At 43.2% G+C, this 21272-nt stretch overlaps 1 protein-coding gene across 5 annotated transcripts in view; it reads right to left on the bottom strand.

The window, feature by feature from the left end:
- The window catches only part of MRPL1 (mitochondrial ribosomal protein L1), a 39983-nt gene extending 27740 nt beyond the window's left edge, over window positions 1-12243 (bottom strand). For all 5 annotated transcript variants that reach the window (XR_013345861.1, XR_013345862.1, XM_077814921.1 and 2 more), the window contains exons 1-5: window positions 12144-12243; window positions 11432-11525; window positions 4922-5177; window positions 3803-3886; window positions 667-738 (exon numbers count right to left, since the gene is read on the bottom strand). Coding sequence is in view for 3 of the 5 variants with exons in the window: in XM_077814921.1 (XP_077671047.1) it covers window positions 667-738; window positions 3803-3886; window positions 4922-5177; window positions 11432-11525; window positions 12144-12177 (540 nt within the window). In the remaining 2 variants the exon portion in view is untranslated. The remainder of the gene's footprint in view (window positions 1-666; window positions 739-3802; window positions 3887-4921; window positions 5178-11431; window positions 11526-12143) is intronic.
- Window positions 12244-21272: the final 9029 nt, after the last annotated feature.

Genomic DNA, 21272 nt, shown 5'->3' with positions numbered 1-21272 from the left:
CAGGAACATAACTACAACGTTAAGTGAGAAGTTACTGTATACTGGTTTGTAAGCTTTAGAGAGTAGTGGAAGATTACATTCCATAAGTAATTTTTTAAAATTGTTAAAAATAAAACAGGCTTTATTTTCATTGCCAGAAAAGGCAAAAAAAAAAAAAAACCCCAGCAAGCTTCCTTTAAAGCAATGGTTTTCAATCTGGGGTCTGCAGACTATGTCCAAGGGGTCTGCAAAAGACTGCCATTACCATGGAACAATAGTTTTCAACCTGTGGTCTGTGGCCCCTGGGGGTCTGCAGACTATGTCTAAGATTTCCAAAGGGGTCGGCACCTCCATTTTAAATTATTTAGGGATCTGCAAATGAAAGGTTGAAAACTCCTCCTCTAAAGCAACCAATAGAAGACTAAAGTAAAGGAGGGCATACCTGTTTTATCTTACATCTTATAACATATTCCCATTGCTTACTTTTCTTCTTACAACCCCATTCTCCATCCTTATCAGAGCATGTGTTACATCTACTTACAGATCAGTAAACTGGCATGAGTTTAACACCATCCTTTGTGTCACCTCTCAGTTTAGACCACTGAAACTTACAAGGGTAAAGCTTCCCAGCCTCGACAGGGTTTTTGTAACATGAAAAATGCAATTTACACGGATATTAAAAAATACCTTTTGGATTAATTCAGTCCCTCCCACAAAAGCAGCTCCATTTTCTTTTGCTATTTTAATTTCTTCTGCATTCTGTTAAAAAACAATAGCCCAGATATAACATATGTACTATCAGCCATTCTGTTATTACTTCAAAGTCATCAACAGAAGAATGATTTCACCAACACAGTCATATGCATTGAATGAAAAACCAACTCACTTGTTTGTTAAACATGAAACTATCAGATGGGAACAACTGTTTAAAAACTAGTGAGGTTTAGAGATAGGTAGCTCTGGGAATCTTTAATGGAAGCTTTCTCTCTAATTCACAAATTTTAATCAGGTCCCAGTAAGGAGTGGCAACAAAATCTTTGCCATGATCTCACCAAACCTAGAGAACAGTGTTACAGTGAGACAGGAAATGCTAACAATTTATGCTGGGTGGTTTTCAACTCAGTTTCTTGCTTTCTTTCTCCATGATCAAGATGAAGCAACCAACCAGCCATCTGTTAGATGGAGTCTTATCCTTTAAAGAAAAAGTGGAGAAAGTTTTAGTGCACCAGTGAAGATGATTGTTACTAACTTCCTTGAGGTGAACAAGCTACAATTAAACAAATACTGAAGAGACCTTTACTTGAAAAGATGTTTGGAAATTACTCATTCATTCTCTACACATGATCCAATTAGTTTACTTTCAGTACTGAACAGAAACCATCAATATCATCTAGTGATCTGTCAATAGCTTTTAATACCATTGATGAGATATTAATGGTTTGATTACATAAGCTATTATAAAGTCATGTTTAGTTTTTATAAAAAAGAAATTACATAGCTTCACACTTTCTTCTCAGAGGGGTCCTGGTGCGTAGAATCTGGGGAAACTACTTGTCCTCCCCCAGGTGTTCACATAAGAAGGGTCACATTGAGTTGCATCCTGTCACACTCTTATCCACTATGCATATGGTACAGCGAGAGAGAGAAGTTTCTGAGCTGCAGTATCATCAATCTGCTGGGGATACTCAGTTCTACATCTTCTATTTAACTCTGATTCTACAAAACCATTTCTTTCCGAGTATTTGACTTAGGCAGGGACCTTGATGAAAGCAAACTGGATGACAAGTGGAAGCTTTTGTTAGAAGAGAGAGTCAGAAAATAATGGCATGAATATTCAGAACATCCTAAGAAGGATGCACACTATGCCCACCTTTTACTAAAATGGCTCACATATTAGATGTCCTACTGGAATCATTACTGCCCTTGAATTCTCAGTTGGCAAGCTGGCCTCTCGTGCCTTTCATTATCTATAGACGGCCAGGATGCTGCAGGTATACTTTTCCAATACAGGCAATACAACCATGATTCGTGTCTCTGTCACTTGATATTAGACTACTCTACTGCATCATGCTTAGGGTTACCTTCACATAGTAGGTGAAGGTGGAGCTTGTGGGTAGAACGCTGTTGCTTGTCTGAGCAGCGCAAGCCACTGTGAATATGGCAAACACTTGGACTCAAGTGTCCGCAGTGGTTTCCTGCTATCTTCTGGGTGATCATTATCCATACAACCTTAAATGGTCTGTGATATGGTTGTTTGGTAGATTGCTTTTCACTTTATACCTTGTCAAAACTATTAAAAAGTCAGCTGGAAGCCTCTGCAGCTGAACTCTCCAGAAGTGTGGCAGGACTCTCACATTTGATTAAATTTGCTCCCTTTGGTGATTTTCTACAATTACATGACCAAGCTCCAGTGCCCGATGCAAAATATTTATCTGGTTTAAATTTTGGTCTATTTTTGTTTTAGCTCAGCCTGTGCCTGAAAAAATGGCTGCTATCAGACCGCAGCATAGGTTCTGCCAATGCTTGTGCTGTACCTATTCTTTGGCTAAGGGAAGATCTGTGGCTGTTAATGCAGGACCTTTCATGAGCATTTAAGTACTTTAAATGAAATGTATCAGCAAAAGTTCTATAAAAGACTCATTCCGAAATATTAGTTTTCTATTATGTACATAAGCCAGGCATTTGGCAGTCTTGAAGGAAAGTAGAAAAGATTTAGGGAGGGCAACTAAAAGATTGAGGATTTGGTATTAAGACAAATCAACTACAGAGGCACAAGCTTTATATCATATAAATTAAATTTTAAATAAATTAAGATGAAAAATAATTATGGACACATGGGGAGAAGGAGAAAAACAGCAATGGATTCTAACTAGGAAAGGACACTTCCTTTAGCCAGTATTAAGTTACAACAGAGGTGGGCAAACTACAACCTGCGGGCACATCTAGCCTGTGGGACTGTCCTGCCCAGCCCCTGAACTCCCGGCCAGGGAGGCTAGCCCCCAGCCCCTTCCCTGCTGTCCCCGCTCCCCTGCAACCCCAGCTTGTCATGCTGCCAGCGCTCTGGGCAGCAGGGCTGCAAACTCCTGCCGGGCAGGACGGTGGCGGGGCTGGCTCTGGCATGGTAAGGGGGCGGGGAGTGGGGGGGGGTTGGATAAGGGGCAGATGGTTCAGGGGGGCAGTCAGGGGATGGGGAGTAGGGGAGGTTGGATAGGTCTGGGAGTCCCAGGGCAGGCCTGTCGGGGGGTGGGGGTGTGGATAGGAGTCGGGGCATTGGATAGTGGTAGGGTCCCCAAAGGCCGTTTGGATAGGGGCAGCGGGTCTCAGGTGGTGTGTGTGTCAGGGGACAAGGAGCAGGGGGGGTTGGATGGGTCACGGGTTCTGAGGGGGGAAGTCAGGAGGCTGGAAGTGGGAGGGGGTGGATAGGGGCGGGGCAAAGCCTTCCCTACCCGTCCCTCCATACAGTTTTGCAACCCCGATGTGGCCCTCGGGCCAAAAAGTTTGCCCACCTTGGGTTACAAGAACTCCATTATGAGTTGCTTCAGCCTTGGTACTCAATTCCTCTTAAATTTACAGCACTAGAATATTCTGCTAACAGATAAGTGTACACACCCAAGACAGGAGAACAGAAAAAAGTAGGAACAAACATTAAATTGCTAAGCATCCACAGCCAGAGGTCGCTCCTGGCCCAAGAAACTTTGTAAAACACTTTGGGATCCTTCAGAACGAAAGGCCCTACACAAATACAAAAGTGAACCATGTACTAAACATTTGTTGTATACATAAAATATCTGAAATGCAAGACTTAAATAACACGTTTACTCACCTCTGTGAATACCAAAACTTTATTGATTTCGTTAGCAAAAGGATATGGCAGAAGAATGGTGCTGACAAACTGATCCACTTTTTTCTAACAGATATAAAAAAAAAAAAGTGGTTGGTGCAAATTTAAAACTCTCTTACTGTAGGACATCTAAATCCTAACTGGAACTTTGTTTATAAGAAAAGGGGGTTTTGTATATTTTTCCATTTGTGTGGAGCTGGTCCACTAAGTACTAACATTTGTGTTGTAAGTTGGCTATGAACTACTGAAATTACAAATAAAGAACAGCTCTACCCATAGATTATGTTTTGGTACATTTAGTTAGCTGTTGACTTGATAACTAGATAGCCTAAAATGCATTACTTGAAATATGAGACTAGAATGAACTGACACTTTACACACTTCTGTATTTTTGTCCCTCTAGTTCAATTTAGGACTCCCTCAAAACTAGGACCGTGCCTATGCCATGCCCATACATGATGCTTTTCCTGTTGTGCTGCCAAGAGAGAAGTGACAACATTAACACAGGGCAGAAGGAAGAGAAATAAAAACAGGAGGGGAAGAGGAAAGAAAATTATTGTCTCTACTCTCCTTCTCGTAAGGAGTGCACCCAGGAACAGTAGGGGATTAGATGGGGATTGCTGTTCAATACAGCACAATGGCAAGAGTACTAGCAAGGCAGGAAAAAGAGAGAGAGAGAGAGAATACAGGATTTTTCCATGACTGGATGCCAACTTTTAAATTATACAAATCTTCTAAAGGCACTATATGAACACAGACAATCCTTATCAAAATAGGTTGTGTCTTGGAATAGGACTTTAACTATACAGCAGTCTTTAAAACATTAGAAGAACAACAGAAATTGTTGATCAGAGGAAACATCTTTAAGTTCTGAATTTGAAAGATACTATGTACAGTTCTGCCAAAGCACAGTGTCGTCTAGGAAAGAACAGTGAATACCCTGCATAAACATGTCGCCAAATGTGAAAGAGGTTTGGAGGATGAGCCAGAGCAAGACGACAGGAAAGACTCTTCATTGTATTACATTTCTTTCCCTTGCCATTAAGAAAGGTAGTTTCTTAAAATATCACAACTGCAAATCTGTAGGTACTGTCAACATACCTTCTTCTCTAGCATCATATCCAGGGTGAGGTTAGCATATACGTGTTGTTTTGGGTAAGTGAAGTCCAACTGCTGAAACTTCTTCAGCATGTCCACAGCCACCTCTGCATCATAGACTGGCCTTTCATACAACCATGTTAAATACACATCATCCACTGGCTTGCTTGCTAACTTTCGTCTGTAAGTGTTCTTTTTTTTTGCTGGCTCTGCTTCCGAAGTTTTCTGCTTGGCATCCTTTGAACCTTTTTTTGCAGTTCTTTTGCAAACCAAAATGATAAATATAAGACCATTAACCTTAATGCTTAGTACTTACTTGAATAAAAAAAGAAAAGGAGTACTTGTGGCACCTTAGAGACTAACCAATTTATTTGAGCATGAGCTTTCGTGAGCTACAGCTCACTTCATCGGATGCATACCGTGGAAACTGCAGCAGACTTTATATATACACAGAGAATATGAAGCAATACCTCCTCCCACCCCACTGTCCTGCTGGTAATAGCTTATCTAAAGTGATCATCAGGTTAGGCCATTTCTAGCACAAATCCAGGTTTTCTCACCCTCCACCCCCCCACACAAATTCACTCTCCTGCTGGTGATAGCCCATCCAAAGTGACAACTCTTTACACAATGTGCATGATAATCAAGTTGGGCCATTTCCTGCACAAATCCAGGTTCTCTCATGCTCAAATAAATTGGTTAGTCTCTAAGGTGCCACAAGTACTCCTTTTCTTTTTGCGAATACAGACTAACACGGCTGTTACTCTGAAACTTGAATAAAAAACAGTTTGGTTTAAATGGCATCTCAATAAAAAACAATGTCTTGTGTGGCCAAGTGAATTCATGAAAGGTCAATCCATCAAAACTGCATTGGACTCCCCACTTACTTCGCCTACCCACCTACTGTAAACATAGAGGAAGAGTAAAGACAAATCAGAACCAAAACACTATTAATGAAACTGACCCTCAAAGGCTACAAAGCAATAGATGCAAGATTACCTAGTCAGTGACTATGAGTATGGTCACAGATGGACTTTGATAGTCATCTTAAAGGAGATTTAAATAATCAGAACATAGCGCCTGTTAAAAAAAATCATAATAATCCCTCTAAACTAATCTGCCTCAGTAATCCAGTAAAAATTCCTAAAGAATTAAACATTACAATGTTCTTTTCTTCCTGGCTGCAAGTTTCTTGTGGGATGTAGCTCCTGCCTCAAGATGGCAACAATCCTGAATAGCCTCTCAGAAATCAGAAGCTTTAAAATCTGTTTTTGTGCAGTCAGTTTAGTGAAAGAGCACTAATGATTTTGGAATCTGAATTTGTGCTCTGATAATGACTGACTTCCTAGACAAATATCAGAGCAAAATATCTCGACTTTGGCTCAAAGGTTAATTTAGATAACTGCGTTGGCTTCACCACTGATCTGCCAACGTTAGCACACAAGTTGCATTCCATTAATGTTACCGCTTAATTTGCATTTTAAGAATCCCATTTTGGGAAGTCCAATAGGTTTGGCTCTGGTTCTGCAAAGTAAACATTTAACACCTCTTGGGCTCTGTAATCTATTGAATTTTAAATTTTGTTTTTATTAAGGAAGGGAAGTGGTCTGTTTTTATGTGAGACTTTGGTTATCATCACAAAGGAGCGCTGAAGGAGGGTTCTCAAGGATTGTCACATGATCATAACAGAAACCAGAATATTCCCATGGCAGGAAAAAGAGCAGTTTACTCCTAAGCAATTCTTTACTATCTTTAAAAAGTTAAGGTGCTGATTTTTAAAGGTGCTGAGTAACTACAGTTCCTGTCAAAGTCAATGGGAGCTGTAGCTGCTCAACACCTCTGGAAAATCTGGCACTAAGTGTTTGGGAATAAATACTCTCAAGGTGTTTTGCACCTGATACTCTGCATTTCACATGACTGTGTTAAAGATCTAAATTAATGTTGCATAGTTATGTCAAAACACTGAAGTTAAGATAATATTTGCAACTCCACTCCTTCATGCATATGCATTATGGTACAGTCTCCAATCAGGTGATCACATACTGCTATTCCAACACAACATAATACCAACCTCTTGTAGAAGATGCTGTATACATGTGTATCTAAGACTGTAAAAATAATAAAAGTTATGGACAACTTGTGCATGTCTGACACAGAATACACTCATATAATTTATATATCCTTTCTTCAGACCCACTCCCACAGCAACCATATATTTATCTTAAGATTTTATCCTGTGACCTACCACCATTGTATCTGAGCACTTTCCATATAAAAACAAGAGTAATACTGAAGTCTACCAAAAAAAAAAAAAAAATCAGCCAAAGTTTAATGGCTAGGCTAAGAGGCAATTGAGAGTATTGATATATATGTAATTACAAAGCTATCCATATATTCATACAAGTGTTGTATATATTTCACGGTCTTCCCTTCCTGAATCCATTTGAATGTTGCTCATCATCTTATGTTCCAAACCTGCAAACAGCTCTCTGCAGGCAGACCCAAGTGCCTTCATGACATTATCTAGTTTTCAAGGCTACTGAGAATGGGAGGGTGAAGAGCACATAAAGAAAGAAACAGATAATAGAAGGATAAGCATTAAAAGTATGTTGTGAATTTAAAGCCATATTTCCATTAAACTATACTTCACCAATCTTTTCAAGTAACACTTCACATTAGTAAAACTGAGAGAAATTAGAAGCATTGACAGTATTTTGTGTATAGTAAGTTTTACTGTAGTGTCTGCATAGTTTTCTTCCTCTCATCTATGTACATATTTCACACAGACAGACAGATTTTTTAAGAGGAAAACGTGATTGTAAAACCACACCAACTGTCAGGAGAAGCAGGAGCATATGCACCACTTAAAATTACTAATTTTTATAAACCAACTAGCTTTTATGTTGATATCCTCCTTTTAGTAGTCCATTTGATAACAGTCTCAGTGGTAGGATTGACTAATTTTTACTAGTCTATTTTGTTTTGTAACATTTGTATTTATTTTACTGTTCATAAGCAAGTATATAGAAAAGTGAATTAAAAAAAATATATTGCGACTATGGCAAAGTGTATAATAAACACCCATTTTTTCATGGACTGTGTGTATATAAATCTCCTCACTGTATTTTCCACTTTATGCATCCGATGAAGTGAGTTGTAGCTCACGAAAGCTTATGCTCAAAATAAATTGGTTAGTCTCTAAGGTGCCACAAGTACTCCTTTTCTTTTTGCGAATACAGACTAACACGGCTGCTACTCTGAAACCTGTCATTATGCAAGGCACTGCATTTAGCCGTATGGAGTGGAAATCTATCAACTTCATGAAAAAACTCGTACAGATACAGAGACATCATCTTCCTTTCCAAATGCAAACAGATGGACATCGTACCAAAAGGACTGAAGGTAAAAAATCCATTACAATCTACATACCACACAGACTACGCTGACAGCTTGTGCCACACGCTCTCAAAGAAACTGCGGAACCACCTGATCAACATCCTCTACAGCAAACAGGGCAAGATTAAGAATGAGCTCTCAAAACTGGATACTCTCATAAAAAACCAGCCTTCCACACAAACTTCCTCGTGGCTGGACTTTACTAAACTAGACAAGCCATTTACAACACACACTTTGCTTCTCTACAAAAGAAATAAAGGACACTAAACTATCTAAACTACTACATGCCACAAGGGGCCACAGCAACGGTTCCCTTAACCCACCCAGCAATATTGTTAATCTGTCCGACTATACTCTTAGCCCAGCAGAAGAATCTGTCCTATCTCGGGGCCTCTCCTTCTGCCTCTCCACCCCCACGAACATGATACAGCTCTGTGCTGACCTCGAATCCTATTTTCGACATCTCCGACTCAAGGGATATTTCCAACACACCTCTGAACAACATACTAATCCACAGACACCTTCCTACCAACACTACAAAAAGACGGATTCTGGGTGGACTCCTCCTGAAAGTCGAAACAGCAGACTGGACTTCTACATAGAGTGCTTCCACCGACGTGCACGGGCTGAAAATGTGGAAAAGCAGCATCACTTGCCCCATAACCTCAGCTGTGCAGAACACAATGTCATCCACAGCCTCAGAAAAACTCTGACACCATAATCAAAAAGGCTGACAAAGGAGGTGCTATTGTTATCATGAATAGGTCGGAATATGAATAAGAGGCTGCTAGGCAGTTCTCCAACACCACTTTCTACAAGCCATTACCCTCTGATTCCACTGAGGGTTACCAAAAGAAACTACAGCATTTGCTCAAGAAACTCCCTGAAAAAGCACAAGAACAAATCCGCACACACACACGCCTGGAACCTCGACCTCGGGTATTCTATCTGCTACCCAAGATCCATAAACCTGGAAATCCTGGACGTCCCATCATCTCAGGCATTGGCACCCTGACAGCAGGATTGTCTGGCTATGTAGACTCCCTCCTCAGGACCTACGCTACCAGCACTCCCAGCTATCTTCGAGACACCACTGAATTCCTGAGGAAACTACAATCCATCGGTGATCTTCCTGAAAACACCATCCTGGCCACTATGGATGTAGAAGCCCTCTACACCAACATTCCACACAAAGATGGACTACAAGCCGTCAGGAACACTATCCCCGATAATGTCACGGCAAACCTGGTGGCTAAACTTTGTGACTTTGTCCTCACCCATAACTATTTTACATTTGGGGACAATGTATACCTTCAAATCAGCGGCACTGCTATGGGTACCCGTATGGCCCCACAGTACGCCAACATTTTTATGGCTGACTTAGAACAAGGTTTCCTCAGCTCTTGTTCCCTAATGCCCCTACTCTACTTGCGCTATATTGATATCATCATAATCTGGACCCATGGAAAAGAAGCCCTTGAGGAATTCCACCATGATTTCAACAATTTCCATCCCACCATCAACCTCAGCCTGGTCCAGTCCACACAAGAGATCCACTTCCTGGACACTACAGTGCTAATAAGCGATGGTCACATAAACATCACCCTATACCGGAAAGCTACTGGCTGCTATTCCTACCTACATGCCTCCAGCTTTCATCCAGACCACACCACATGATCCATTGTCTACACCAAGCTCTATGATACAACCGCATTTGCTCCAACCCCTCAGACAGAGACAAACACCTACAAGATCCCTATCAAGCATTCTTACAACTACGATACCCACCTGCTGAAGTGAAGAAACAGACTGACAGAGCCAGAAGAGTACCCAGAAGTCACCTACTACAGGACAGGCCTAACAAAGAAAATAACAGAATGCCACTAACCGTCACCTTCAGCCCCCAACTAAAACCCCTCCAACGCATTATCAAGGATCTACAACCTATCCCGAAGGATGACCCATCGCTCTCACAGATCTTGGGAGACAGGCCAGTCCTTGCCTACAGACAGCCTTCCAACCTGAAGCAAATACTCACCAGCAACTACACACAACACAACCGAACCACTAACCCAGGAACCTATCCTTGCAACAAAGCCCGTTGCCAACTGTGCCCACATATCTATTCAGGGGACACCATTATAGGGTCTAATCACATCAGCCACGCTATCAGAGGCTCATTCACCTGCACATCTACCAATGTGATATATGCCATCATGTGCCAGCAATGCCCCCTGCCATGTACGTTGGTCAAATTGGACAGTCTCTACATAAACGAATAAATGGACACAAATCAGATGTCAAAAATTATAACATTCATAAACCAGTCAGAGAACACTTCAATCTCTCTGGTCACTCGATTTCTGACCTCAAAGTGACTATTCTTCAACAAAAAAAACTTCAAAAACCTACTCCAACGAGAGACTGCTGAATTGGAATTAATTTGCAAATTGGATACAATTAATTTAGGCTTGAATAGAGACTGGGAGTGATTGAGTCATTATACAAAGTAAAACTATTTCCCCTTGTTTATTCCTCCCCCCCGCCCCCCCCGTTCCTCAGACGTTCTTGTCAACTCCTGGAAATATGCTGGAATTGGCCCACCTTGATTATCACTTCAAAAGGTTTTCTCTCTCCCCCCATCCCACTCTCCTGCTGGTAATAGCTCATCTTAAGTGATCACTCTCCTTACAATGTGTATGATAAACACCCATTTTTTCATGGTCTGTGTGTATATAAATCTCCTCACTGTATTTTCCACTTTATGCATCCGAAAGCTCACGAAAGCTTATGCTCAAATAAATTGGTTAGTCTCTAGGGTGCCACAAGTACTCCTTTTCTTTTTGCGAATACAGACTAACACGGCTGCTACTCTGAAATATGGCAAAGCAATTATCCTTCTTCAGTAACAGTGCTTAACCAAAAGGTAGCCACTTCCAAAAGGGCTTCTAATACTCCATAAGAAAGGGAAGTAGCCTAAGTTGTACTAGGGATATGTCCAACAGTGACATTTACACCAATATTCAAGATATTATTAAGTCTTCTTAATTTTAAAAGCCATTTGTGTAACCCATGACTGCAGACACAGCCTGTTAGAAATATAGTAAAAACACTCACTTTGCAGCAGCATAGGGTCTAATGGATCGCTGTATGTTTCCAAGGCAGGGAATTACTGAGGTACGTTGATCAATCCTGGGAAACTGAGCCAGAACTGTTTAAAAATACAAATATATATATTAACATTCGTAATACTCTAATCAGTTAGCACAGAAAGGGAGCGATTTTTTTTTTTTTTTTTTTTGCTTTAAGGTCTATTCAGGCCTGATTTGTGATGCTATTTTTACAGATTTCCCTTGCCTGCCTATTCGTAACAAAACCCTGGAGCAAGGCCTGCCAGCTGTCCCTCCCCGGAGGAAGCCCCCCCTAGTTTAGGATTCATATTAAACGCCCTTTTCAGTCTCTCCACCGGATGAAGCAGAGTTTTGCTGAAGGCGTCTCAAGGACACCTTACAACAAGGCCAAATGCTCGCTCGCGGCCCCGGCCGCCTCCAACGGGCCCGTGGGGCGGGAGGGGCAACAGGCTCTGCGGCCGCTCCCCAGCCTCCGGCCGGGACGCTGCTGGGCGTTTCAGGGCCGGGGGTCCCCCTCCAGCCCGTGTGAAAACCAGACCCGAGGCCCAGGCGATCAGAGCCGTAGCTGGGCGGCCCCGGGCTCTCCGTGAGCCGGGACTGGGGAGCCGGCCCGCCGGGAGGAGGCGCCCCCACCCCCGTTACAGGCACTGGAGGATCCCCGCTCATCGCGGCCCTTTCCCCCCACCCCCGCCACTCACGTCTCCGCAGGCAGCACCTGCCGGGGGCCGCCATGTCGGCGGGCCGGGCCGTGTCACACTCAAAGCGAACCCAGCTGCCGCGCGGAGCCCGGGAGGAAGGTTCCGGGGAGGGGCTCCGGTGTCACACCCTTCCCCCTCCGCCGGGGGAATCGGGATGCTGGGGCGGGGAAGGTGGAAGTCGGGTCCGCTCCCCCCCCCCCCCCCCGGGTTCCAGGAAGGTCACTGGGAGGCAAGAGCCCCTGCTGCCTGCGGGAGGGGGAGCTGCCCCCAACTCCAACCTGCCCCCCAAGTGCTGGAATTAGGGGAGCTGCAGCACCCCCAGTTTTGAAGTGGTTTCCATTACACACAGCCTTTACAATTTGGTTCAGTGGCCCTCAGCACCCCCACTGTACACATTGTTCCAGCCCCCCTGTAATCCCCGGTGCCCGGTGACCCATGTGCCTCCCGCCCCCCCCAGTCTCTTGCTCCTGCTTGTGAAAGGGCCGGGGCGGGCATGCAGCTGTGAGTGCCAGGTCTGCCAGCTCCAGAACAGGGCCAGAGAGATGACCTGCCCTGGCACAGCAGGGTCATGGAGAGAGTAGTAGCCTGGGCCCCCGGAGCCTGGCTTAACATCAGGATTGTGTTGTTTGCCTGATTGATAAAAGCATTGGGATTGCACAAGTGTCTGCTTTGGAGAGTAAGGCTGGTCCTGAGATTACAGCACTGGATTGGGACCCTGGAAATCAAGGCTTAGGCCCCAGAAGCCTTGTCTGTGGACAAGACCTTGCACCAGTTATTTAATCTCTCTGTGCCTTGGTTTCCCAGCTGTAAACTGGAGCTAATGCTTCCTGGGCTCACAGGGCTGGCATGAGGACAAGTTCATGGATGTTTGTGTACTGCTCAGCTACCGCGCCCATAGGATCAGGTAATTATCTAGATAGAGAAACCCAGCCATGAGCAGAGGGGATGAGTCAACCCCGAGGACAATCTCAGGCTTCACACTTTTTCATCATAGCTGATCTGACACTGTTCTTGCTTGTAAGAACAGAAGCATGCGATGTCCCTGCTTGGGACATCTAGGTACTATTTTAATATAAATAATAACCACATTAAGGAGATGTGCTCTGGTCCTGAGCTGTACCTTGCTGCTTAAACACGATAAAAGATATAACACAAATGGGGCAATTATATTCTATGCACCCTCTGGGTACAGCTGTGTTGGCTGAAACCATTTTAAAGGTTATATTTAAAATTGCTTTCCTAGTGGACTATTTTGTATTACAGATACAGCCAAATTCTTCATAGTAGAGTAGAATCCCTTGTCCCCTGCTCTGGCTAATAGTAGTAGTTTGATTTTAAAATGAAAGTTACACAAATGATGACCATACCAGGCCCCAATCCTTCAATTAGCTCTATGTGCGTGGAGCTCACAGTTAGAGTCTCAATTTGAATTTTTTAAATGATTTCTTTTATACTAATGGAAACTCATGCGTAAATATCATTAGTCACTCATAACATAAGAGTACCACTCAGACTTTCCAGTGATATTTGTATTTATATTGTGCAATTTACAGTATGTGAAGCAGAGTCACTGGCCTTAAACATTCAATAAATTCCTTTGGAATATGTTTTTATCCATCCTTATTTTTGCTGTGATTTTCATTATTCTTTAAATATATTATGATGGCATGCTCTTTACCTTGGTCTTCAACTATGAACCCTTCATGTGCCTCCTTACCAGTTAGATCACAAATAAACAACTGAATGCAAAATGAGGGATATGCCAAAATTAGATGAGGATGCTTCAAATGGAGCTGGGCTCATTTCTATTTACTTTTAAGTGGGGATATTTTCATTATATTGAGATAACTTGCTGTCTTTTAAACTGTCAACAATTTCGCATCTTAAAGTACAGGTCTTCCTTGAAAAATAACTAGCAAAAGTGGCTTCCTCTTACTCAGTGATCTATTCCTTGTGTGCATTCAGTCACATCTGCTGACTTTAGTGATAAAAATAGTGATAATGATCCTGCAAAGACTGCTGCTCTATGTAAAGTTACTCAGGTTCTGACACATTTGCAGAAACAGGGCCTCAGCGGTTATTACCTTTTGCTCCTTAGCCCTGTAGAGCCAACTCAGCTAAAAGAGAATGAGATGATTTCTGTTTTTTCTTGTGCAACATCAATAGAACTTTTTACTGGGTTCCAATCAGGAAAGCAAGTGGGACTGAACAGATGTCACTAATGGCATATTTTGGCCTGCAAAACTTTTATTACAAATGATAATGCTTGCAAAGTAAAGAACCCAGCCTGACATTTGGAGCCCAGGTCGTAAGTGCAGGAAGTAGAGATGTGGAGGGTGCTACAGCACCCCCAGGTTTTATGTGGGGCCACTGGCTCCGAGCATAAAACCTGGGGGTGCTTCCTGTGCCTATGCCCTGCTCCCGGCCTTCTGCCCACACTCTGCTCCCCATCCCCTCACCTCGGTGTGGGAGGGGCTCAGGGCTGAGGCAGAGGGTTGCGGTGCAGGGGTGAGGGCTGTGGGGTGGGAGCAGGGATGAGGGGTTTGGGGTGCAGGAGGGGGCTCTAGATTTGGGGGGGCTCAGGGCTGGGGCAGAGGGTTGGGGTGCGGGAGGGGGTCAAGGCTCTGTGCTGGGGATGCAGGCGCTGGGGTGGGGCCAGGGACGAGGGGTTTGGGGTGCAGGAAGGGGCTCTGGGTTTGTGGGGGGGCTCAGGGCTGGGGCAAGGAATTGGAGTGTGGGGTTACTTCGAGCAACTCCTGGTCAGCAAGACAGTGGGGGTGCTAAGGCAGGCTTCCTGCCTATCCTGGCACCTCGGACTGCATTGTGCCCCGGAAGCAGCCAGCAGCAGGTCCAGCTCCTAGGTGGAGCCACGCAAGTGGTTCTGTGCGGCTCTTGCCCCCAGACACCACCTCCCACAACTCCCATTGGCCGGGAACCAGGGGCAGAGGCAACACGTGGAGGCCCATAGCCCCCCCAGCCTAGGAGCCAGACCTGCTCCTGGCTGCTTCTGGGGCACACCACGGTGTGAGAACAGGTAGAGACTAGCCTGCCTTAGCCGGGCAGCATCACCGACGGGACTTTTAATGTCCCAGTCAGCAGTGCTGACCAGAGCCACCGCAACGCTTACCCCATTCCTCTCAAGTCATCAGGTATTATTAGAGCTGGTTGAAATTTTTCAAAATTTTGACAAAAAATAGAAAGATGCTATTTCTATAACATTTCTTCCAATTCTTTGATTGACTATAGTTCGTACTCCATGACAGTTCTTACACCCATGCTGTGGTTATCAATGTTCCGGAGTAGCTTCTGCAACAAAAGATTTTTGAAAGCTTAAAAAAATTGTTTGTATAAATCATGGTACTTCCAAAAAAGGAGTACTTGTGGCACCTTAGAGACTATCAAATTTATTTGAGCATAAGCTTTCGTGAGCTACAGCTCACTTCATCGGATGCATGCAGTGGAAAATACAGTGGGGAGATTTATATACACAGAGAACATGAAACAATGGGTGTTACCATACACATGAAACAATGGGTGTTACCATACACCCATTGTTTCGTGTTCTCTGTGTATATAAATCTCCCCACTGTATTTTCCACTGCATGCATCCGATGAAGTGAGCTGTAGCTCACGAAAGCTTATGCTCAAATAAATTGGTCAGTCTCTAAGGTGCCACAAGTACTCCTTTTCTTTTTGCGGATACAGACTAACACGGCTGCCACTCTGAAACCGTTACTTCCAAAGAATTCTGAAAAGTTAGCTGTGTGATTTACTCTTATAAGCACTTTTCTGGTTGGTTCCTCTTATGCTTTACTCATCTCAGCATGTAAAACTTCTGTCTCTAATGATTTCCCTCGTTATTTCCCCAGTATTGAGGTAGAGATTAGTAGTCCATCATTCACAGGAACACAGTTAGTTCCTCATTTAAGTACAGTAATGTTAGCTGCCCTATGGGATAGAACAGGGGTCAGCAACCTTTCAGAAGTGGTGGTCGAGTCTTCATTTATTCACTCAAATTTAAGGTTTCGCGTGCCAGTAATACATTGAAACGTTTTTAGAAGGTCTCTTTCTATAAGTCTATAATATATAACTAAACTATTGTTGTATGTAAAGTAAATAAGGGTTTTAAAATGTTTAAGAAGCTTCATTTAAAATTAAATTAAAATGCAGAGCCCCCCGGACCGGTGGCCAGCACCCGGGCAGTGTGAGTGCCACTGAAAATCAGCTCCTGTGCCATCTTTGGCACGTGTGCCATAGGTTGCCTACACCTTGGATTGAAAAAAGATCAGAAAATGAAGAAGAAATGATTATATTTTTTGATATCCATTCTTTGTGTTTATTTGGGTTTATGTAGAATTTAGTTGCATATCAACAAGTAAATATATGGATGTTTTAAGAAAGTTATATTACGGTTGTATATAGCTCTTTTTAATAAATAATAATAATAATAATTAATAATAAAAAGCTGGGAGGAACATCCATCCTTGTTTTTTAAAATGAGTTAAATATTTATGGGGGGGGGGGTTATACATTGTGTAAACCTGACAAAAATATTTTGAAAAAAAAATGATGTTTGCTTTAATTTTTTACTGTTAAGGTTGATACATTCCATGAAGAACATTTTGTAAGAATATTTTGAGTCTTACAAAATATGTTAACTATTTTTCCATATAATGTGTAACCTGTTTTGAAACATACTCTCTTCATTTCTTTGTGTCATGTCAGTTGTTGAGAAGGACTACATTCACTATTTAAAACATTTCAAAAATAGCAACAAGTCTTTGCACTTATATAGTATCTTCTTGCCATAACTCTCAACTGTATCTCATTTTGAGAGACATACAAGTTCAACACCAACACGGCATCCACTAACTTGAATTGTTGAAAATAAAGAATCATGAAACTGAGGTTACAGAAAAGGTTATCTACACGACAGGAAGTAATTTTAACTTTCCAGCACTAATAACTTTCGTTTGTCCCTCAATTTGAATATTTGCCACACACATTGTATGTCATATTGGGATGCTCACAGCTTGAAAAATATCCTATCCAAGGACTCAAAGAACATTACAAACTTTAATTAAGCCTCACAAGTCCCCTGGGACAAAAGGATGTACAATTAGCCACATTTTCATATAAGGACACTGAGGGGGAGAACAGTCAAGGCTAAAAATTTCAGAATGTGTTCACGAATTGTGTGTTCTTCAGTTTTGGGGTAACCAACTTGAGATATCTTGTTGCCTGACTTTTCAGAGGTGTCAAGGACACCACAGATGTCAGCTGGAGTTATGAATGCACTGCACTTCTAAAAGTTAGGCCCTAAGTGTCTCCAATTGGGCACCCAGAAACTGAGGGGTACACAATTAGGGAACATCATAGACAGTTGGCTGCATGCGACTTGCCCAAGGCCCCTCAGTCTGTGGCAGAGCTCGGTACGGAAACCAGATTATGTGAATCACAGTCCTATGTTTTAACCACTAGACCTAGGCCCGGATACGACAGACGTTTACATGCTTAGCTTTACTAGCACGAGTAGTCCCACTGATTTCAATGGTATTACAGTAGTAAAGTTAAGCACATGTGGAACCAGGGGCTTAATAAGCAATGTTCCTCACAAATCAAATTCTGTTTAGAATGCAACCTCTCCCTACTTCCCCCCAGAAACCTCCTACTGAGGATTAAACTCCATAAACCATTGCAAGAATTGATAAAAAGATATAGTTGACATTTTAGGTAATTTTTTAATAGCATAAGAGATTTTATAATTATAGATGTAATCTAGTTTTCATTGCAACCAAAAGGAAACCCAGGGAGCAAACACAACTAACACAAAGAAGTATTTTGTGATGATGTTATGCCACAATGAATAATAAAGCATGTGAAAATTAAGGAACTATGGATAATTGCACCTCAAACTATACAATGGCTGTGGAATAGGAGAATTTTCACATGCAGTATATTAACTAAAGCTTTAATTTCAGCAGTCTTAGCCTCTGCAAACCATCTGCTCTCTGAGCTTAAAATGGGATAGGTATAAAACAGTATGGTATAGTTGGCACTTTTAAAAATGCTGATAGCTGCATTCCAGAAGTTGCTTGCTACAAAAGGAATCTCACTTCTACAGAACATTTTGGGAATGGAGCTGAGGCCCCAAACTCAAATTAATGCTGTGCAAACAAAGCATCATTCAAAAGTTAAGATTAAGGCAGGATCCACTTGAAAACCCAGAACAAATAATAAAAGTTGTAAAGAGGAAGGAAATAGGAAGAGAATAGGCGAGAAATGGGATTAAGAAGAGGAAGGCTTCCATGAAAGTTAGGAATCTAAATACCTAAATACTCTTTACAATATTGGCATCTAGCCAAACAATGATCACAGAATTTCTCCACATGTTGCTATTGAAATAAACTAACCAGGCAAGTATTCTCTCTCTGTTCTCCTTTCATTTAACGTGGCCCGGAAACTTTAATCAGCCTTCCCCGACAAGGATTGGCCCAGATCACAGCAAACAGTTTGTAACATTCCTTTTCATATTGTCCAGCAACTTTAAAAAGTAACTCTGCTCTGAGAAATGACTCTGTAAAAATGGTATTGTGAGGTTTTACATTTATCATGTCTCACTAATTCCCATAGCAAATTTGCTCAGTTTATAAATAAAAAGGTAAGTCACTGCGATCTCTGTAGACTACCTACCCTCTGAAAGCTAAAATAGGTTCTTTCCTTCTCGTGCAGCAGCACCAGTAATTAAAGATCTCCAGGCCAAATTATACCTTTAGTTACATCTGTGCAGCCACATTTGCCTTTGATTTCAGTTGTTCATAGTTTGGGGCTTCCCATCCGTATACTCCTAGTTACACAAAGGGAGTATGTTTCCATGGATCACTCAACACCCAGGGGCGTTTACTGAAGTAATTCTCCCTTTCCCTAATCCCTCAAACACAAAGGGATTTCATCTTCTCATGAAGCAATAGAGAGAAATAACAGTGCTACTAGTAGACTAAGGGTATGTCTACACTACAAAATTAGGTCGAATTTATAGAAGTCGGTTTTTTAGAAATCGATTTTATATATTCGAGTGTGTGTGTCCCCACAGAAAATGCTCTAAGTGCATTAAGTGCATTAACTCGGCGGAGTGCTTCCACAGTACGGAGGCTAGAGTCGACTTCCGGAGTGTTGCACTGTGGGTAGCTATCCCACAGTTCCTGCAGTCTCCACTGCCCATTGGAATTCTGGGTTGAGATCCCAATGCCTGATGGGGCTAAAACATTGTCGCGGGTGGTTCTGGGTACATATCGTCAGGCCCCTGTTCCCTCCCTCCCTCTGTGAAAGCAAGGGCAGACAATCGTTTCGTGCCTTTTTTCCTGAGTTACCTGTGCAGACGCCATACCACGGCAAGCATGGAGCCCGCTCAGGTAACCGTCACCGTATGTCTCCTGGGTGCTGGCAGACGTGGTACTGCATTGCTACACAGCAGCATCAACCCATTGGCTTGTGGCAGCAGACGGTACAGTACGACTGGTAGCCGTCATCGTCATGTCTGAGGTGCTCCTTGCCACATCGTCCAGAAGCGCCTGGGCAGACATGGGCGCAGGGACTAAATTTGGAGTCACTTGACCAGGTCATTATCTTTAGTCCTGCAGTCAGTCCTATTGAACCATCTTATGGTAAGCAGGCAGGCGATATGGATTGCTAGCAGTCCTACTGTACCATCTTCTGCCAGGCAGCCAAGAGATGAGGATGGCTAGCAGTCCTACTGCACCGTCTTCTGCCGAGCAGCCATGATATGTGGATGGCTTGCAGTCCTTCTGCACTGTCTGCTGCCAGCCAAAGATGTAAAAGATAGATGGAGTGGATCAAAACAAGAAATAGACCAGATTTGTTTTGTACTCATTTGCTTCTCCCCCTCCCCCGTCTAGGGGACTCATTCCTCTAGGTCACACTGCAGTCATTCACAGAGAAGGTGCAGCGAGGTAAATCTAGCCATGTATCAATCAGAGGCCAGACCAACCTGCTTGTTCCAAAAGAACAATTACTTAGGTGCACCATTTCTTTTTGGAACCCTCCGTGAAGTCCTGCCTGAAATACTCATTGATGTAAAGCCACCCCCTTTGTTGACTTTAATTCCCTGTAAGCCAACCCTGAAAGCCATGTCGTCAGTCGCCCCTTCCTCCATCAGAGCAACGGCAGACAATCGTTCCGTGCCTTTTTTCTGTGCGGACGCCATACCAAGGCAAGCATGGAGGCCGCTCAGCTCACTTTGGCAATTAGGAGCACATTAAACACCACATGCATTATCCAGCAGTATATGCAGCACCAGAACCTGGCAGAGCGATACCGGACGAGGAGGCGACATCAGCGCAGTCACGTGAGTGATCAGGATATGGACACAGATTTCTCTGAAAGCATGGGCCCTGCCAATGCATGCATCATGGTGCTAATGGGGCAGGTTCATGCTGTGAAACACCGATTCTGGGCTTGGGAAACAAGCACAGACTGATGGGACCGCATAGTGTTGCAGGTTTGGGACGATTCCCAGTGGCTGCGAAACTTTCGCATGCATAAGGGCACTTTCATGGAACTTTGTGACTTGCTTTCCCCTGCCCTGAAGCGCATGAATACCAAGATGAGAGCAGCCCTCACAGTTGAGACGCGAGCGGTGATAGCCCTGTGGAAGCTTGCAACGCCAGACAGCTACCGGTCAGTTGGGAATCAATTTGGAGTGGGCAAATCTACTGTGGGGGCTGCTGTGATGCAAGTAGCCCACACAATCAAAGATCTGCTGATATCAAAGGTAGTGACACTGGGAAATGTGCAGGTCGTAGTGGATGGCTTTGCTGCAATGGGATTCCCTAACTGTGGTGGGGCCATAGACGGAACCCATATCCCTATCATGGCACCGGAGCACCAAGCCGGCGAGTACATAAACCGCAAGGGGTACTTTTCAGTAGTGCTGCAAGCTCTGGTGGATCACAAGGGACGTTTCACCAACATCAATGTGGGATGGTCGGGAAAGGTACATGACGCTCGCATCTTCAGGAACTCTGGTCTGTTTCAAAAGCTGCAGGAAGGGACTTTATTCCCAGACGAGAAAATAACTGTTGGGGATGTTGAAATGACTATAATTATCCG

The sequence above is a fragment of the Eretmochelys imbricata genome, chromosome 4, assembly GCF_965152235.1.
Source record: "Eretmochelys imbricata isolate rEreImb1 chromosome 4, rEreImb1.hap1, whole genome shotgun sequence".
NCBI lineage: Eukaryota > Metazoa > Chordata > Testudines > Cheloniidae > Eretmochelys > Eretmochelys imbricata.
This window is presented reverse-complemented; position numbering and strand designations above follow the sequence as displayed.